Source organism: Dermacentor andersoni, chromosome 9 (genome assembly GCF_023375885.2).
Source record: "Dermacentor andersoni chromosome 9, qqDerAnde1_hic_scaffold, whole genome shotgun sequence".
Classification (NCBI taxonomy): domain Eukaryota; kingdom Metazoa; phylum Arthropoda; class Arachnida; order Ixodida; family Ixodidae; genus Dermacentor; species Dermacentor andersoni.
Window position 1 is genome coordinate 34,798,318 of NC_092822.1, and position 20,717 is coordinate 34,819,034.

General features: G+C 46.9%; 2 protein-coding genes across 2 annotated transcripts; both read left to right on the forward strand.

Annotated features, from left to right (window-relative positions):
* The first annotated feature begins 1,534 nt into the window (after window positions 1–1,534).
* On the forward strand, window positions 1,535–6,119 carry LOC126527618 (uncharacterized). Its single transcript, XM_050175432.3, has 2 exons — window positions 1,535–3,238; window positions 4,875–6,119. The coding sequence occupies exons 1-2, from the start codon at window positions 2,945–2,947 to the stop codon at window positions 5,997–5,999; spliced, it is 1,419 nt and encodes a 472-aa protein (XP_050031389.1). The 5' UTR covers window positions 1,535–2,944; the 3' UTR covers window positions 6,000–6,119.
* A 10,594-nt stretch (window positions 6,120–16,713) lies between these two features.
* Window positions 16,714–20,363, forward strand: LOC129383194 (uncharacterized). Its single transcript, XM_055067556.2, has 2 exons — window positions 16,714–17,368; window positions 19,014–20,363. The coding sequence occupies exons 1-2, from the start codon at window positions 17,075–17,077 to the stop codon at window positions 20,130–20,132; spliced, it is 1,413 nt and encodes a 470-aa protein (XP_054923531.2). The 5' UTR covers window positions 16,714–17,074; the 3' UTR covers window positions 20,133–20,363.
* Window positions 20,364–20,717: the final 354 nt, after the last annotated feature.

Consider the following 20,717-nt stretch of genomic DNA (forward strand, 5'->3'; position numbering starts at 1 on the left):
TAGACCGTTCACCATTACATCGGTAATATATACGTTAGCAATGCAGGCAATCAAATTAAAGCTTCTAACATGGGCAGAGAATAATGGCATTTTGGGAGAGCTTCAGAATGGCTTTAGAATAGGTAGGCGTTTGGATGATAACTTGTTTGTCTTACTCAGTGTATTGAAATATCAAAAGCAGAAGGCAGACCGTTGTATGTGGCCTTTTTGGACATTACAGGAGCATACGACAACGTAGACCGACACATTTTGTGGGATATTCTGGAAGGGGAAGGCTTAGGGAACGATTGTCGACAGCTTTTGAGAGAGATTTACCTAGAAAATACCGTTTGCGTTGAATGGGAAGCGATGAGAAGCGCGGAGAAGGTTCAAATCAACAAGGGACTGAGGCAGGGGTGCCCTTTATTCCCGCTGCGGTTTATGATGTACATGGTGAGGATGGAGAGGGCGCTAGAAGGAAGTAATATCGGGTTTAATCTCTCATACAAACAGGCAGGTACAGTAATAGAGCCGCAACTCCCAGGTTTATTTTATGCGGGCGACATTGTGTTGCTCGCTAACAAGCAAAGTGATTTGCAACGTCTGGCTAATATCTGTGGACAGGAAGGCAACAATTTAGGTTTGAAATTTAGTGTTAGAAAATAAATCAGGTGTTATGGTATTCAATGACAACAGTGGACAGATAGTGGAGATACAGGGCCAAGAAATACCTCGGGTAACAGAATATAAATACCTTGGTATATGGATAAACGAAGGCAACAGATATATGGAAACACAGGAAAAAAACAGTAACAGTCAAGGGGAAGAGAAATGCAGCCATAATGAAGCACAGAGCGCTATAGGGATACAATAGGTACGAGGTCCTTCGAGGTATGTGGAAAGGGATAATGGTTCCAGGACTTACTTTTGGAAATGCGGTTGTTTGCTTTAAATGTGGGGTACAATTAGGACTCGACGGAAACCAAAGGTCAGTGGGTCGCCTCGCCTTGGGCGCTCACGGGGAGACTACAAATGAAGCTGTGCAGGGGGATATGGGCTGGACTAGTTTTGAAGTGAGGGAAGCTCGCAGTAAAATTGAGCATGAAGAACGGCTGAGAAATATGGAAGAAAGTAAATGGGCTGGGAGAGTGTTCAGGTATCTGTAGAGGCGAAACATTGTTTCACAGTGGAGGAAAAGAACTAGGAAGCTTACCAACAAGTATGTGGCCTGTGGGGTGCACTGGGCAACACAGCAACAAAGAAGGTCAAGCGGAAAGTCAGAGAGGCTGAATTAATCTCATGGGTGGCAGCAATGGAAAAGAAACCTGCCATGAGTAACTACTTAAGAGGAAAAACGAAATCAAGAAAGAAACCAATTATGATAACTCACAGGGAAGCTCATTACTTCTCGAAGCGAGATCGGGATGCCTTAGAACACGCACCTATAAAGCGAGATATAAGAAGGAAGAAGAAGCATGTGCTTGTTGCGGTAAAGCTAGGGAAACGACGTAGCATATTTTAATGTAATGTGAAGACGTCTACCCAGCGGTCGATTTGGGCACCACTGGCCTCCTTGAAGCCCTTCGGTTCAGCGTGAGCAGTGGTAAAGCAAACAGGTCAGCAATAGACATTAGTAAGAGGTGATTGGAGGATTGGTGGAAGAAAAGTAGGGAAACGACAAAAGACGGAGACGTACAAAAACACAGTTCGCAATAGGGGATCAGAAAATATGGACGTATTAGTTCATAGGGTTTCTTTTTTTTCTTTTTTATTGGATAACCTAGGTAGAATATTAGGCAGCATAGTAGCAAGAGCTTGGTGGCGCAACCCACCACCCCATTCCAAAGGGGACGCTCATAACATCCATCCATCCATCCATCCATCGCGAACCACCGCAAGTGGCCGTGGTTCAGCCACGAAGCTCGCCGTTAGCAGCACGCGTTTGCAGGTAAACATTAGGATTACATATGATCCAGTTGCCAGGAAGCGTGAGGAGCAGCCAGGGCCGGTATTTTGCAGCGATGCCTTCTACGATTCTATGCTTTTTCAGGCTTTTCGCGCTTGGCCAGAGGTCAGAGCGACGGTCTGCCCACATTATCAACGGGATCAGGCGGCCTTGTGTGGTGGATGATAAGAATAGCATAGAATAAGGCATAAGGCATCGCTACAACATAGCGGCCCAGGGTTCTTTGAATTCTATCGCATTCCATTCTTAAAGGCGCAGCTTAAGCATCCTTCAAATTTTTTGTCGAGTCACAGGCGCGGACGCATAGTGGCGCCCGGGTCGCGAACGCAAATATCATATGTTCGTGTTTTTTTTTTTTTTTGCGCTGCGCCTTCTGGTGGCTAATCTTCGTTCTTCCTTTCTTTTTACGAACGGAGCGTTCTCTAGCAAGAAAGCGCGGCAGACAAGGCGCTCTGTAGATGGACACAGCCAAGACGAAAACGAACCGTTGATTTCCGTTACGTCATCGAAGTCGTCCCGTTCCAAACCGCCACAGCGCCAATCGTAGGAGGGGCACATGTACCCCGTTATCGCCGGCGCGCAGGGAGAAAGCGCGGAGACATGCACGCTTGCCCCCACAGAGGATCGCGCATGCGCGGAAGCGTCGGTCTCGACAACAGGGGTTGCGACGCCAGAAGGCGCGGAGTGCCGTTCCGCCATATTTCGCCACGCGTTACTGTATGTGTCAACGGAACAAGCCCAGTGCATATGCATCCGCTGTTGCGGAATCGGCGGCAGATGTGTGGAACGGCAGTCGCCGATGGTTGTTCCTCGCCGCGTTCCGGAGGCCATAGGTGCGATAAGAGTTCGCCACTCTCGATAGTGCGTGCAGGGCCCATTTTATCTCACGTCGATGCTTATCTAGCCAAAGTTTCTGACACCACTGAGTAACGACAAGCTCGGTAAAACAAGCCACCACGCCCTTGTGTAAGCGTAGGATTCGTGCCCGAAGACACCGCCATGCCGGATCCTCGACAGGGACGAGTGCACCGTTTTCGCGACCACGTCGTCGCCGGCGTCAACTGGCGACCGACGCGGTTCGTCGACGAGGTTGCCATTTCACGTGTGTGCGGCCTCTGCCGCGTGATCCCAAAACGGACGGTGCTGTTGCCTTGCTTGCATGCTCTGTGCCAATCCTGCCACGCAGCCAGTCTTCAAGGGGGCGTTGGCCACTGTCCGCTGGATCGAGAGGCATTCGAAGAAGTGGAGTGCATCGTTTATGAATTCCCGGCCAGGAAAGCGAACACCGTGAAGGTGACGACAAAAGAAATAATTTCTATCACTTCTTTCGTTTTTTTTTCTTGGTGGGGGGTGGGCGGGGGGGGGGGGTAGGAAGGCAATTATGCATTAGTATTCCCATAATTCCACTGCGGCATATCTGCACGCCTAACGATTAGAGTGCCCCTTTTACCTTTGCCGACAAGTAATACACAAATTGACCCTAAGCAAATGTTACTCTTTAGCGTCTATCAAAACTAGCACAATGGACCAACACAATTTGACTGTAGGGAAAACAAGGGGAAGGCGGGAGATGGAAATTCAAGACTATGATCAAAACGAGAGCGAGGTGAAAGCAGGAGCCAACGTTTCGACAAGTGGACTCGTCTTCTACAAGGCCACCTATGCTTTTCCCCGCCACCGTATATGTAGATGGGGTTCAAACAAGGGGGAGAGGGCGTAAGGCGGGCGGGTGCGACAACGAGCGCAGGTGTGTTAGCATGTGGAATTGAGAATAATGGAGTGCTGTGCACAAGGCCAGGCGCCCCGTCGTCTGCCAATCACGTGTCAACGCCCGCGTGTTAGCCGGCGTGTCAACGGCGTCTGACATGCCGGCTGAAAAAGAAAAAAAAAACAGCAAGGAAGGAAGGAAAGGGAGAAAAAGCGCTAAGAAACCAAACTAAATGTTGTTGCCTATAGCTTCAAATTTATGGATAAGGTATCATCCTCTGTATTTTCTTTCTCTTTCCCATATATAACGTTGGCTTCTGCTTTCACGTTGTTCTCGTTTTGCTCATCGTCACGAAGTCACTGTAGACTCATGCGAAATATTCTGTTGGAGCTCGGTATCTATTTCTTAGTGTCACAGATAAGAGAGAAACAACAAAAAGGCAATACATTGAAATGTGCGACGTCACACTGATGTTTTGCGATTGTCGTTACTGCGTTAAATTCAAAGGAAAACTCGCAATAACTATAATTCAGTGATAATTAATCACTTTCTATGCAAACATTATTCTTCTTTCCCTTGAAATTTGCACTGAAACATCAGAAGACGAGGTTGGGTACACTACAAAATAAATTTACTAGTTATTCTTGTAAAAGACGGTGTTGGTTATGGAAAACTACCATTTCTCCAAAATTTAGTTTTAGACATTGTTCCTCAACCTCATCTACTCCCCCCCCCCCCTCCCTCCCTCGCAACCGCCCTATAACAGGTGACTTGGCACGTAGTGGGTGACCGCATTTCTTTGAGGAGCAAGCTAGCAAGCGAAAAGAAAATGGCGGTCTCGAATGCACAAGAATGCTGCTGTCCTAGCAGATGAGTTCGGAGCTGGAAGAATAGTTCAACAGTGGGCGTATTTTTCCTCGATTCTCGCTTACCAAGGCTCATTCTTGTGTGGGAGTAGCTGTCTTGCTATTTAGAAGTAAACCAAGTGATTCACTAAGTGTTCGATGCATCTTTAATGTTCAGACAGCGACAGATACTGCTTGTTGATTTTGAGCATATTTGTTTCCCGTAAGAATCTGGCAATAATGCTGGTTCACACCGTAATTCATGTAAAGGTATGTTCAAAAAGTTAGGGCTAGGTATAGTAGTCGCCATTAGTAAAAACGGTTTGTCGGCAAAAAATTTTAATGTGGGTTATTATATATTTTATGTTCTATTAAGGTGTACTGCTGGAACGAAGCGCACGGCTGCGAGTACACTGGCACCATGGACCGCATGCTGGAACACTACGAGAACGAGTGCACATTTCACACCGTGGAATGTTTGCGATGCGGCGAGGGAGTCCAGCACAAGGACCTGCCAACGCACTACGCGGCCGGATGCAGTGCCGGTGTTTCTACCGCGATCACGGAGTCCTCGCAACCTACAGCAGTGACACTCGAAGACGTGAACGCTGGCCTTGAAGACGTGAAAGCCATGCTGGGATGGCTCAACCCCGACCAGCTGCTGCCAGTGATTCAGAGTCAGTTGAATGAGCTTACGGAACAAGCCAGAAACCATGAAGCCAGGTTCGCTGAGATCACTCGCGAGATCGGAGCATGCGGGCACAATTTAAAGGCCGAGATTGATCAAATGACCGTCACGATTTCATCGCCCCTGTCGCACCAGCGGACGTCTCGGCAAACTCCGGGGGCGGAAGACAGCACGTCGAGGTCGCTGTCGTTGCGCTCGGGACAGGAGCTGATACTCCGAAAGTTGGAACACTTAGTCCACCTGGAACACTCGCGAAAAGCTTCCGCGAAGCCTGATTTCGGCCGCGTCGTTGCTCATTGTGAGACTATGTACGGTGCCTTTCGGAATTTGACCAGTGCGCTGTCGACAAACGCGCTAAGGAAAGGCATTCTGTGGGCCAGTTATCTGCTGACCCTGGAAAACTGTCATTTCATTCAGAGGCCGGGAGAGGTAAAAAAGTTTGCTCAGATTACGGTGTGGCACATGAGGGACACGTACTTTACGGTTGCCGTTTCGAAGTACGGCGATACTTCTGCATCTTCCCTCATTGTGGAGATCGAGTTTAACGGGACGCTGGAGGAATCTAAGTGTTGGCCGCCTTTCTGGCACGCGCGCGCGGTGGATCAAGTAACACTGATTGGACGTCCGTTCACTTCCGCTGCCAAGCCTTGTTTGTGCAAGCGCGATAATCCCTCATTGCTACACTTCCACCTCGAATTTACTATAAACATTGCCTCGCTGGAAAATCAAGGCTACCTCCGAGACGGAAAGGTAGTGTTCAGTATCGCGCTCAGCGATAGAAATATGGGCTGTGGGATCAGAGGAGCACCCTAACGTTCGTCATCGCAGAATGTGTACTGCACAGGAGAATCCTCCTTGCCACTTCACAAAATGTGTCACATCAGCTTAACGAATTTTTCATCTCCTTTCTAGTAAATAAAGTTAGCTCTGCTACATTTCTTCTTTTGTTTTTTGAAAATTTGCTATCCTTTGTAACTGTCAACCTATTGTTTTTTTTCTTTTTACTTCGCTGGCTGTTCATTTTGTTTATCTCTTGTGCTAATACAGTTCTTGTTCCGAAATATTGTGCTCCTCGAGTGGTTTCTCACCCTATGACTTCCAACTCGATATTTTTCTCTCGATCATTGCCGTGCGGCTGTTAAAGCGATTGATTTCAAGGCGACGTTCGTGTTTGATAATACGCCGTAGTACCACGCGCTGTTCCGTGTCCGAAATACACGGCCAATGCTAATGTAATCCATCGAATTTATTTCTTGATTGATTTATTTATTTATTTATTTATTTATTTATTTGTTTATTTATTTATTTATTTATTGTACCTTCAAGGCCCGAAGGCATTACAAAAGGGAGTGGAACAAAATAGAGAGCATCTGCAGATAACAGGGTATAATAAAAACCAAAAAAATGGAGAATGCGCATTAACAAAAGTATTCTTCAATAGCAGTTCTAAAAGCAGACATATCGGTTATGTTAACAATTGAGGCCGGCAGATGATTCCATGCATTGGTAGTTTTAGGAATAAATGAATAAAAAAATAGGTTCGTGCGACAGTGTGGAACGCTCAATCTATAGCGATGTTAAGTGCGAGATTATATGTATGCAGGTTCGGACAAATGTTCACTTTTTAATTCCGGATTGTAATAATAAATTTTGTGCAGCAGTGATAAGCGTGCTAACTTCCTACGGGATGAGAGGAGAGGGAGGTTTAAAGTAGCCTTCATCGATGTTACGCTTGATGTACGAGAATAGTTAGTAAGAAACCCGCCGTGGGTGTTCAGTGGCTATGGTGTCAGGCTGCTGAGCACGAAGTCGCGGGATCGAATCCCGGCCACGGCTGCCGCATTTCGATGGGGGGCGAAATGCGAAAACACCACTGCACTTAGATTTAGGTGCACGTTAAGGAAGCCATGGTGGTCGAAATTCCCGGAGTCATCCACTACGGCGCGCCTCATAATCAGAAAGTGGTTTTGCACGTTAAACCCCATAAGTTTAATTTATAGTAAGAATGAAACGTGCGCTACGATTTTGTATTGACTCTATTGCATTTGTTAAGTAATCCAAACCAGGCTCCCATGCAGAAGAGACATATTCAAGCTTAGGACGTATAGTGTTTTGTATAGAATTAGCTTTAAGTTAGCGGTTGCCATAAAGAAATTGCGACAGAGGTAACCAAGCGTACGGTTAGTATTGTTAGTGATGTGGTTTATGTGTGCTTGCCAGGAAAAATTAGATGTTATGAGGACGCCTAAGTATTTATAAGAACTGACTTCTTCGAGTGCAGAGATCTTCAAGTGATAGTTGGATAGGTTAGATGAAGAGTATTGCGGTAAATCCTCATTAGTTCGCACTTTTGGCTGTTAAATCGCATTTTCCAAGTGTCGCACCAGTTGTCTAGATCACCACCTTGTCTAGATCAGATTGTAGTTTAGAGTGTCAGAATTTGGAGAAATTGCTCTGTAAATGAAATAAACATCTGCAAATAACCTTATGGAGGACGCTACACAGTTAGGCAAGTGATTAATATAAATGAGAAAAAGCAGGGGTCCGAGAACAGAACCTTGCGGCACCCCGGAACTGACAGGACAAAGCGAAGAGTCAAAATTGTTGGCTGAGACAAATTGTGTTCTATTAGATAAGAAGTATTCAATCTGCGAGATAATATTACGCTCAATGTTGAGTGTATTTAATTTTAGACAAAGTAATTGGTGAGAGACGAGATCAAATGCTTTAGAAAAGTCTAAGAAGATGGTGTCCATGTGAAATCCATTATCCAACGGGGCACCGATTTCATCTGTAAATGAAATAAGTTGAGTTTCACGGGAAAGCGATTTACGGAACCAATGTTGACGAGATGAAAAAATGAGTTTGTTTCTAGGAAGTTGATGAGATTAGAGTATGTTATGTGCTTTAGAATTTTCCAGGGCACACTTGTTAAGGAAATCGGCCTGTAATTTAAAGGTGAATTCAATCTCCAGACTTAAGTCATCGAACCACCTTGCCGAATTTAAAATCCTTTGGTAATGAGAAGACAGAATAGATTGCGAAAAGATGTTGCACAAAATTATGGATGAGTGCACTTAGGTATTTTTCAAAAACTTAGAATTATTATCGTCTATTCCTGACGATGACGAAATCTTTAACTTACGAATCAAGTTCACAACACCATCGTAATCAATTAACAAGGGCTCCATCTGAGGAAAATTCACCTTCACAACTTCACATAGAGAAGCACAGGGCAACACGTTATTCAAAAATGATTTAGAAAACACTTCATTGAGTACAGAACGACATTCTTCTTGCGGAACAACAGCACTATCTACATCAGTTAACGATATTGTGTTACATTCTGAACCCTTGACAGTTTTCCAAAATTTTTTCCCATTTTCAGTCGCCAGAGATGGAACTGCATTGTAAAAGAAAACGCGTTTAGCTTCTTTGACTGCGTTTTTAAACAGTGAAGCAACCTGCTGATACGCACGCCAGCTATCAGTTGTGTTCCGTTTTTTTAGTTTGAGGAAACAGCCGCTTCTTCCTGTTCAAGATAAGTTTTAGGGATGCATTAAACCGCGCTGCTCGATGGCTACACCGGAAAACTCGCAGGGGTATGTATTTTTGTACTAATTCATTAAATTTATTTTTAAAAAGCGACCAGTTCTGTTCAACGCCCCGAGTGTAAAAGTCCATTTGTCCAAAGTCCATATGGACCATTCATCATCGTTAAGGTTTGCCGCAATCGCTTGAGTCTCGGTTTGCGGTGCCTCGCCCTTCCAATGCGCCGTCCTCGAATGGTTGGGTGCTTGTGATCAGCTTCTGATGCGTCACATTGCCTAGAAAGAGCCAATCCCGCCCATCGGTGACCCCCGGCGATCGAACCCGCGACCCTTCAGAATTTATAAGTGAGGAACAGAACACATGAATGATTGCATAATCGCACTGCTTCAGTGCTTGGAAATTTGGGAGGCGTGTTCCACGTCATCCAGGCACCGCCTGCCGCGTCCACCACTTTGTTAAAAAAATTATGGGGTTTTACGTGCCAAAACCACTTCCTGATTATGAGGCACGCCGTAGTGGAGGACTCAGGAAATTTCGACTACCTAGGATTCTTTAACATGCGCCTAAATCTAAGCACACGGGTGTTTTCGCATTTCGCCCCCATCGAAATGCGGCCGCCATGGCCGGGATTCGATCCCGCGACCTCGTGCTCAGCAGCCGAACACCATAGCCACTCAGCAACCACGGCGGGTGTCCTCTGCTTCGTCTGGCGTCCCGTCTGACGCCGCAGTTCTTTTCCTCTTTAAACAGATTCCAGGCCCGTGTGCTCGTATTTCGAATACCCACAGAAGGCAATGCCGTAGAGGAATAACATGGCATTATACTACTGCGTGTTTTATTTTAATGTTGACAGAAATACTTTTTTTTAATCACCTGTGTAGGTCGGCGCAAATCTACTTATGGCGCTGAAGTACTCGGAGATGTATGCATTACTTCAACAGAAAACCAATACGTACACTTCACTAATCACATAATTGAATTGAATCAGTATTCAACTAATAAGTTGAGCAGATATACTCCTACGCACGCACTGAAGCCAGCGATTTCACAAGGCTCGTCCGCTTCTGATGAAATTTTGAGAGTAGCACGAGGTTTGAGAAAAGCCCCGTCAAACGTGCGGTGAAAATGCGCTGTTGTTCCGTTTCATTTTTTTTAACAAAGCACCAAACCCGGCCGCAGCGGCCGCATTTGCATGCGGGAGAAATGCGAAAACACCCGAGTACCATGCACACTCACGTGCACGTTGAAACACTTCCCAGAGGTCAAAATTAAACCTGAGTCACCCACTACGGCGTGCCTCACAATCATATCATGATTTCGGCACGTAAAACGCCAGAATTTGAACAAACACACACACAACAAAAAACGCCTTTTTGCGCATTCAGCCTAGAATCTTTACGCAGCACCATCGCATGTTGTTGCAAACTTTCAAAACGCGGATCCCAAACTGATGTCCATACTGAAAATTCGTTCCTACTAAATATAGCCGTCCAATTCACCGGAACATGTGGTGTAAACGAAGTAGCTTAAAATCTAGGTAACACAAAAATTTAAGCTTTAATTATACGTATAGTTAGTTTGATAACGGGGAAATAGGACATCCATCCGTTCGAAGCAATTGCTACAAAGGAAACCCATAGGGGTTCCTCGAAAGAAGTGCCTCACAGTTGAAGAAAAATTCGTCCTGGTCCGGTACTCGAACCCACGACCACGTCCTTTTCGGGGCAGCCAACACAACATGACAACATGACAAAACTGTCTGATAGTAGCGTTACATCTGATTTGGCCCTCTCAAAAACTTCCTTCCTCCGAAGCAAAACGATCGCGTTCTTTTCATTAATTTTTTTTTATTTATAAAATGATTTATTTAATTTTATTCGCGAGCATCCGATATATAGGAAAGGCGTTTTGTCTCTACTTGAGACGAACTAGATTTTATCTTGGTGCCCAATTCAATCAATCAATCAATCAGCTTTATTCTCTTGGAACAGGAGGAGTACGGGACTAAAAGCTTGAGCAGCTCGGCAGGCCGACCCTAATTCAAGCCGACTCTAATTCCAACTCTAATTCGCCGATTTATGTTAATGCAAATGCAGACATGCTCTCCATGCATTACCTACGAACCGTACATGAACTTTGCTGCATGTAGGAGGCAAGGATTGATTTTACCAACTCCTTTAATCAAAACATTGTTTTAGAAACACGTTAGGCTGAGTGAAAAATGTCGAAAATCTGGAAATTATAGGTCACAGAAGTGTAAGCTCCGAGTTCTCAGATTGAAAACTCTGCAGAAAAGGGTATATCCCAGTTGTTTGTATTGGACATGTGAGAGCAAACGTTTCCATATCGCAACGCTGGCGTCAGAGACACTGCTCACTAGTACTCAGCTCATTAGTGCTCGTTAAATACTAGCACATAAAAAAGCGCTACATACCCCGCATATTTCGCTGCTTTTTACGTCAGTTGATTAAAATCTTGTATATTTTTGCAACCTTGTTTTTCAGACCAGTCTCGGCTCACTCATTCACTTCTTGAGAAGCCTTACAGTTCTGCCAATAGCCTCCCACTTTTTTTTTTTTTATTCGCAATGGTTTTCCCATCTGCTGTCTCAGCACTCTTATTTATAAAACAAGATTTTTTTTACGGGCATTCTGTAAGCAATTGCTCGTATACACAACCTACGAGCTCAAGAGAGAAACTTTATTTTATTTCCTTGCTTGTGTCAAGGGAGACGGCAGGCCAGGAGGAAGGTAGGCGGCGGTGGGCCTAGCCAATGAAGACGGGGGCAGAAGGGGAAGTTAGAAGGTAGAGGAAACGCCTAAGGGAAGTTTATACTACTACTTTGGTGGGCCAGTATATATACTAGGTACAATGTATGTGTGCTCGCAATGATGATTCCTAACGCGAGCCGTTCCTAGAGACACCGCAAAGAAAAGTCTGAGAACTAGGTGTCGAACGTGCTAAGGCTATCGCATCACTGTCACCCATGTGCGCCACGTGGACATACATTCCTTCGTTCTTTATCACGGTTTGTATCAGGTTTCTATCAGGTTAGTATCAGAGTCTTTATCAGGCCCTGCATCGGTGTCCCGCCGAGTGGACATAGCGTGGGGGCTTCCCACACAGCTGTTGGTTGCGGGTAACGTGCGATTCGCTCGCGTTAGGTTGCCGTAGTGAGGGACAAAATTGCGTGGAAAGTGCGGACGGAAGAATCGAAGATTTTCGCGGAACGGCATTCACCAACGCTCCAATGACGTGGTGCAAATAGTCCGGACGTCGCATAGCGGACAGAGGCGTTACGTTGCGTATACGCTCCCACTTATTCCACTTGCACCGTAACACCAACGTCATCTTGGTTGTTGAGAGTGCGGAAAGACGGCTCGGGTATGGATACGCTGGAATGTCTAGCAGTGACAATGATTCAGTGCCGTGCAGGAAAATAAGTGAACCTAATTCGTTCCCGAGTATTGCTTCAACACAAGGATGGTCGCCACATGCACAAGGCATCAACATGTAGAAACCGCGCCGCAATCATCGACAATCAAGGATGCGAGGGGGGAGGGGGGGCTACTCTGTAAGTGTCCACCTAGCGGACAGTTACAATAGCCCGGCGAGATTAGTGACCTTCTAGCCTCTCCCGCACCACTGCGACGAATAGCTTAGCGAAGCCAACAAATGCGTCTCCCTCGGAGAGACTACCGGCGCCAGCAAGGCAAAGGAAGACAGGTTTGTTGTGCAGGATTGTGCAGGATTGTTTGTTGGTTCACTGTCGCCTTCACGGACCAATGGGAGCAGCAAACTCATGGAAAAGGGTGTTCTAAGGCTTTACTTCACGGACCCCGATTACAGCCACGGTCGCTTGACAAACGCTCCAGCTAACTGCGGGGTCATCTCAGGAACCAGGACGCGCCAGCTTTAGCCAAGCGAGACAACCCCTATCTACGAGTCTCCCCCCTCCTTTCTGTGTGTGCAGTGAACAAAGGTGCGGGATTGTGTGCGTGAACTCTCGCCCTCAACGCGGATTCTTCAACGACTTTAGACGCTCCGACTGGGTGAATGTTGGACGGCAGTTTCCCTGGCCTAGGGATCTAGGGAGGACAGAGCGTTTTTAAGCGGACTTTTCTAGGCTCCTCCGTGTGCTTCACTTCCATCATGCTGGACTGGTGGGATGTGATGTTCGCCATTCTTCATGTAGATATCCTAAATGAACCCACCACTCTTCGGTGAGAACAAGTTCCTCCCTTCAACGACGTCCTTAGCGTGGATGAGTCGGACGACGGCATGGGCCAGCTACCCGTTTTTATATGACCGGTCCCAACCGTTACATGTCCATTTCATCTGCTCCTGAAGTGTTGGTTGGCCGGGGCTGGGGTATGCATCTAAAAGAGACTAGCGCTCCACAGTCAGTCAGCAGTACTGCGGTAGACGAAGTGGACATGTCCACAAGGTGGACACTTACAGAATGGCCCCCACGCGCTGCCTTCTGGTGGAGACTGCAGTAGACGGGCGGAAATGAAAGCACTTGCAGTTCCTGTTGGCACGTTTTGTCTTTCGACGTGTTGTCCAGCTCTTAGGGCTCTGTTGAACCTTTGTTTGATAGCAGTGGCAGAAGAAACAGGTCTATTAGTCCCACAGAATGTCCTTGTGGCACCCACTAACCTGCCCCCACCATGGTAATGGCAGACCTTCGAATGAGAGAGGTCTTTCGTAGAAATAGCTAAGCGGGCGCCAGAAGCACATATACAATTCCATTTCCGTGAACTTCACGAGAAGTACTCCTGTACAGAACACTATACAGACGCTTCCAAGTACCGTAATGGTGTATCCTACGCATCTCGGACGTTCGTTTTCAGTATCCGGGGCACTAAATCCCCATCCAAGCATCTTTACAACGGAAGCCTACGCTATACTCTCGGCTATACAAAACATTAAGCTCACAAACCTTCCTAGGGCTATTGTGTTTACAGATTCATTATATGTAGTTACAGCCCTACTTAGTCCAAGAAAATGTAGGAACTCAGTTTTTAGTGAGCTGTAGTCTGTTGCGCTCAATATATATGTCCAATCAAGTGATTGTCATATGCTGGGTACCTGGTCACACAGGTATAAGAGGCAATGAAGCTGCTCACGAAAGCGCTACGTCAGTAACTTTTAGCGACGCAGATGGAAATATCCCCATCCTTGCCACAGACCTAAACGCTTTCTACGCGGTAAATTGAGGGATAAGGCGAAGGGGACAAGCAATGGATAAGCTTCACAGAATAAAACCAAAACTGGGTAACTGGATAAGTGCAAAAACAGCACGGTACAAGCTAGTACTTCTTTGCCGATTAAGGGTAGGCCACACATACAGTACTCACTCTTATCTCTCGACTCAGGGCGATCCAGCGACTTGTGGTAAGTGCGGCAATGGTCGGACAGTGCTCCATGTGCTTATTCAGTGCCCTGCAATAGAAACAGAGAGGAAAAAGTATTTCCCTTCAGATATCACGAAAATATACCTCTTCACCTGCGTTTTTTTCTTAGCGATGACCCGCTTTTTGATCTGCAAATAGTCTTGCACTTCTTAGCTGAAATCGAAACCCTGAAAATCATTTGGCCACGCAACTCTTAGCACCCTTTAGCACCCTTCTAACCGCCCTGCCCTCAATGGCTCTCTTGAAACTGTGGTGTCACTGTTCTGTTTTATTGCATCATATCTTAGTGAAAGCCCATTGCCATAGCCCACATCACTACCTAGTCAGCGTCGTTATTTTAGCGCCTATATATTCTACGCCACTTACAGCGACAGGTTTTACGCCCTTTTACCATATATATACTTCCAGCCACCATATATACTTTCGCTAGCCACCACATATGGTGGCTAGCGGAAGTGAAAGTGCGCGACAATAAGCAGGCTCTCTCTTTTTATGACGCCAACTTCGACGGTAGTTGCAAAGGACGACTCTGACAACGGCTCGCGATGCTGGGCTCGACTTCAGCGATTTAAGCACTAGTGAACGTGACCTGCTGCCGAGGGCTCGCGCTGCCGGCGTCGTTGCGTACGACTACGGCGGCGGCCTGCTTTGAAAGGCACTCCTACGACTTCAGTAAGTCGGCGTTGAACTCGTAATATTCTGGACGAAAGTGCAGCGAGCACACTACGTGATTTTTCGGCTCTTTGCCGGCGCGCTGTGGCAGAGGTACGGCACTTAACCACTTCGAATGGACAGGTTCACTCGTTGTCACACAGTGATAAGTAACGTTGGATTCGCCGCTGCGACTGCCCTATTGGCCAATTTCCGCGGACCGATCACGCATCCCACGACATAATATGGACGTGGCATTCTCGCTGCTTGTTCCAAATGCAAGTTTCGCGAGCCAGCAGGACCACCGCAGCACGACGCGATAACGAAACAACTGAAACTCAAAGCGCGCGCGGCGCAATGTCGAGCGCGCAGAGTCGAGCGAAAACGAAACCTTTCGATCACCCATACTACTCAAGCGTAACGTCAATATGTTATTTTTTCTTGCAATCGAGCAGAAGTAGACAAGTAGCATTTTGTTCCGTCTTACAATCTAATGAAATGATCTTTTTAATACGGGTAGTTGAGTACTAGTGAGAAATGCTTATGAGGAGTGCCTTCGTCATCGGGCTAGTACCGGAATGTCACTGGAGGGTCTAAATAGTGTGAAGCATTTACTTTAATTTTTCGGTTGCTAAAGCTCTGTTCGCGATTACATTGACGCCTTAGACGTTCTAGAGCATTGCTTTATCACTTGAACTTGACTTCATCGTAACCCTTTAGTGTCCCTTTAACTCCAGCTGGCATTCGCCTCCGCCGCATCGCGAACCGCGCAAGAGGCCGTGCTTCCGCCACAAAGCTCGCCGTTCATGCACTTCTCTCTTCCTCACCTTCAAAAGTCACTACACACACACACACACGGCACGCGTTTCCAGGTTAACATTAGGATTACATATGCTCCATTTGCCGGGAAGCGAGAAGAGCAGTCAGGGATGTAACATGACGACACGCAAAATGACGACGTCAAATGACAAGGTGCAACCGATCACAATGTCTGCTAGGCGCCGAACCCGACGGGAGTTGGGAAGTTTGGAGCGATCACACGCTCGTTACGCGCGCGGCTTCGCATGGCGCGTCTGGTGGTTTGGATTGGATCCAACCGGCGGCTGCGGCTGCATAATAGCACATTCCGATCCAATCCATAGTTTTATTCGAGAAAATGGCGCATGCGTTGGGAACTTAGGTTGTTGCGCTGGCGTTGCTCGAGGAGGAAGGAGAGCGGGTGGCGGTGCAAAACGCGTTTGAAGAAATGGCAAAACGCGAATTCCGGCGTCGCTTTCGTTTCTCGAAAGAAATAGCGCGTTGGTTGTACAAAGAAATCAACCCCATCATCGGTGCCAGCAAGCCACTGGAATGCTGTTGCTAATTCTTAAAAAGTGCGCCACTGTTCCCGTCATTTCTTTTTTCTTTTTCTCCTCGCCGTGTGCGACACCACCAAGGGACGACGCAGAGAAACTAATAGTTATAAATTGTAGTATTCACACGTACTACTACTTGAAAACGTACTTGAGCTTGAAAAGAAAAAATACATTTTTTAGATCCAGATTTCATTCATTGAAAGACGACAAACATTTCGTTTTGGAGTAAACTGTGTGGAAGCCGACGGCAGACGAGGGAAGTAAACTTCCGGGGAGTTCACCGGTTGCCGATTGGCTGCTCTCACCGCCCCGTTCTCAGAAATCTTGCATACTGCCACTTTGTGATGTTGCAGCAACCGAACAGAACGCGTATCGAACAAAGATATTCGACCGCGCCCTTGATTTCCGTTGCGTCATCGAAGTCGTCCCGTTCCAAGCCGCCACAGCGCCAATCGCAGGAGGGGCACATGTACCCCGTTATCGCCGGCGCGCAAGGAGAGAGCGCGGAAACCTGCACGCCTTCCCGTCACGGAGGAACGCGCAGTCGGTCTCGACGACAGGGTTGCGACGCCAGAAGGCAAGGAGGGCCATTTCGCCACGCGTTTCCGTACCCTGCATTATACATTGCAGCCGACTGCACGTGACAGCGGAACAAGCGCAGTCTATATGCATCCGTTGCTGCGGAATCGGCGTTAGATGTATGGAACGGCTGTCGCCGATGATAACGAAGCACTGGCCGCGTTGCGAAAGTGAAGGTTCCCCATTCTACGCGACAGTGCGTGCAGGGCTCCCTTTAGCTCTCGTTGACGCTGATCTGGGCAAAGTGTCGGACACCACCCAGCAGCGATAGGCTCGGTAAAAGAAGCCACCACGCTCTTGTGCGAGCCTAGGATTCGTGCCCGAAGACGCCGCCATGCCGGATCACGGACAGGGAGGGGTGCACCGTTTTCGCGACCACGTCGTCTCCGGCGTCAACTGGCGACCGACGCGGCTCGTCGACGAGGTTCCCAGTTCAAGCGTGTGCGGCCTCTGCCGCATGATCCCCAAACGGATGGTGGTGTTGCCGTGCGGTCACGCTCTCTGCCAATCTTGTCACGCAGCCAGTCTCGAAGGGGCTGCTGGGCAGTGCCCGTTGGATCGAGAGCCATTCGAAGAATCGGAGTGCGTCGGTTATGAATTCCTTACCGGAACAGCGAACACCGTGAAGGTGAGGACCAAAGAAATAATTGCTGCCACTTCTTTCTTTATTTTTTTTTTTTTTTGGGGGGGGGGAGAGGGGTAGGGCAGTTATGCATTGGTATTCCCACAATTCCGCTGTGGCATATCTTCACGTCTAACAATTAGAGTGCCCCTTTTACCATCGCCGAACAGTAATAGACAAATTCAGCCTCACCAAATGTTACTCTTTAGCGTCCATCAAAACTAACAATAGAGCAATACAAATTGACTGTAGGGAAAACACGGGGAAGGCGAAAGCTGGAAATTCAGGACGTTGATCAAAACGAGAAAAACAACGTTTCGACAAGTGGACTCGTCTTCTTCAAGGCGACATATGCTTTCCCCGCCACAGTATATGTAGGTGGGGTTCAAATAAAGGGGAGAGGGCGTAAGGCGGGCGGGTGCGGCAACGAGCGCAGGTGTGTTAGCGTGTGGAATTGAGAATGATGGAGTGCTGTGCACAAGGCCAGGCGCCCCGTCGTCTGCCAATCACGTGTCAACGCCCGCGTGTCAGCCGGCGGTGTCAACGGCGTCTGACACGCCATCTGCAACATAAAAAAGGAAGGAAAATGGAAAAAAAGAAACGCGCTAAGAAATCAAACTAAGTGTTGTTGCCTATAGCTTCAAATTTAGCATACCGGATATATTCCAAAGCTCCTTTTGAAACGTTTATGCCTGTTCGTTGCAATGTATTGAACTAATGGATAAGGTATCATCCTCTGTATTTTCTTTCTCTTTCCCATGTATAACGTTGGCTTCTGCTTTCACCTTCTCGTTTTGCTCATCGTCGCAAACTGGCTGTAGGCTCATGTGAAATATTTTGTTGGAACTCTGTATTTACTTATTTCTTAGTGTACAGTAAAGAGACAAATAACAAAAAGGCAATACATTGAAATGCGCGACGTCACACTGACGTTTTGGGATTGTCGTTTCTGAGTTAAATTCTAAGGGAAATTGGTAATAATTAATCACTTCAGTGACAATTCAGTGATAATTCAGTGTAGTTAATCACTTTCTATGCAAACATTATTCCTCTTTCCATTGCAATTTGCACTGAAACTTAAGAAAACGAGGTTGGGTACACTACAAAATAAATTCACTAGTTATTCTTCAAGAAGATGGTGTTGCTTCTCAAGACCCACTCCCTCGCAACCGCCCTCTAAGCGCTATCTTTGCCCGTAGTGGGTGACCGCATTTATTTGAGTAGCAAGCTAGTATGCAAAAAGCACATGGCGGTCTCCACTGCACAAGAATGCTGCTGTCCTCGTAGATAAGTTTGGAGGTGGAAGAATAGTTCAACAGTGGGCGTATTTTTCCTCGATTCTCGCTTACCAAGGCTCCTTCTTGTGTGGGAGTAGCTGTCTTGCTATTTAGAAGTAAACTAAGTGATTCACTTTGACCTAGTATTCGTGTTTGATGCATCCTTAATGTTTAGACAGCGACAGATACTGTTTGTTGATTTTGTGCATATTTGCTTCCCCAAAGAATCTGGCGATAACGCTGGTTCACACTGTAATTCATGTAAAGATGTCTTCTAAATGTTAGGGACAGGTATAGAAGGCGCCGTTAGTAAAAATAGTTTGTCGGCCAAAAACTTTAATGTGGGTTATTTATATATTTTATGTTCTATTAAGGTGTACTGCTGGAACGAAGCTCACGGCTGCGAGTACACGGGCACCATGGACCGCATGCTGGAACACTACGAGAACGAGTGCACATTTCACACCGTGGAATGTTTGCGATGCGGCGAGGGAGTCCAGGACAAAGACCTGCCAACGCACTACACGGCCGGATGCAGTGCCGGTGCTTCTGCCGCGATCACGGAGTCCTCGGTGCATACAGCACCGACCCTTGCATATGTGAACGCTGCCCTTGAAGATGTGAAGGCAATGTTGGGATGCCTCAACGATGACCAGATGCTGCCAGTGATTCAGAGTCAGTTGAATGAGCTTAAAGAAGAAGTCAGAAACCAGGGAGCTAGGTTCACTCGCGAGCTCGGAGCATGCGAGCAGAATTTAAAGGCCGAGATGGAACAAATCACCGTCACGATTTCCTCGACCGTGTCGCACCAGCGCACATCTCAGCAAAATCCATTGGAGCAAGCCAGCACGTCGAGGTCGCTGTCGTTGCGCTCGGAACAAGATGAGATACGTCGAAAGTTTGAACACTTAGCCCACCTGGAACACTCGCGGCAAACTTGCCCGAAGCCTGATTCCAGCCGTGTCATTGCTCATTGTGAGCCTTGGTACGGTGACGTTCGGCATTTGAGCAGTGCGCTGTCGATACCCGATTTCATTAAAAAAATTGGGTGCGTGACATATCTGCTGACAGTAGAAAACTTTGAGGAAATCATTCAGTGCCAGGAAGCCTTCAAACAGTTTCAGGAGATTACGGTGCGGCACATGGAGGACACGTACTTTGCCATTGCCGTGTTGAAGTACGGAGCTACTTCTACATCTTCCCTCGCTCTGCAGATCAAGTTTAACGGGACGCTGGTGGACTCTACGTGTTGGCCGCCTTTCTGGAGCGTGCGCGCGGTGCATTCAGGAACATCCGATGATCGTTTGCTGACTCCCGCTGCCAGCAATTGTTTCTGCAACCGCGATGACCCCTCACTGCTACACTTCCACCTCGAATTTCGTATATCCATTGCCTCGCTGAAAAATGACGGTTACCTCCGAGACGGAAACGTAGACTTCCAAATCGCCCTCTTCCATACAGATTCGTACGGTGGGATCAGAGGAGCCCCCTAACCTTCGTCATTGCGCAATGTGTACTGCACTGGAAAATCCTCCTTGCCGCTTCCCAATATGTCACAGGAGCTTAACGAATTTTTGATCTTCTTTCTAGTAAATAAAGTGAGCTCTGCGACATCTGTTTTTTGGAAATTTGCTATCCCTAGTAACTGTCAACCTATTCTGTTCTGACTTTACTGGCCGTTCGTTTTGTTTATTTCTTGTGCTAATACAGTTCTTGTTGCGGAACGTTGTGTTCCTCGAGCGGTTTCTGACCTTATGGCGTTCACCCCGATACTTTCCTCTAGATTATTGTCGTGCAGCTGTTAAAGCGATTGATTTCAAGGCGACATTCGTGTTTGATACTACGCTGTAGTACCACGCATTGTGCCGTGTCCGACATGCACGCCCAATGTTTATGCGTCGCATCGCAATTATTTATTTATTTATTCATTTGTTTATTTATTTATTGTATCATAATTCAATGCCCGAAGGCGTTAAAAAGGGAGTGGATCAAAATACATCGCATGTGCGGATAACAGGGTATAATAATATTTTAAAAAATTGAAAGTGCGGATTAACAAAAGTATTCTTCAGTAGTAG

Bases quoted from the DNA above. Each gene is read 5' to 3' on its own strand.
- LOC126527618 (XM_050175432.3), top strand. From the start codon at position 2,945: ATGCCGGATCCTCGACAGGGACGAGTGCACCGTTTTCGCGACCACGTC. The intron at 3,239-4,874 runs GTGACGACAAAA...TGTTCTATTAAG, and splicing joins GGAAAGCGAACACCGTGAAG to GTGTACTGCTGGAACGAAGC.
- LOC129383194 (XM_055067556.2), top strand. From the start codon at position 17,075: ATGCCGGATCACGGACAGGGAGGGGTGCACCGTTTTCGCGACCACGTC. The intron at 17,369-19,013 runs GTGAGGACCAAA...TGTTCTATTAAG, and splicing joins GAACAGCGAACACCGTGAAG to GTGTACTGCTGGAACGAAGC.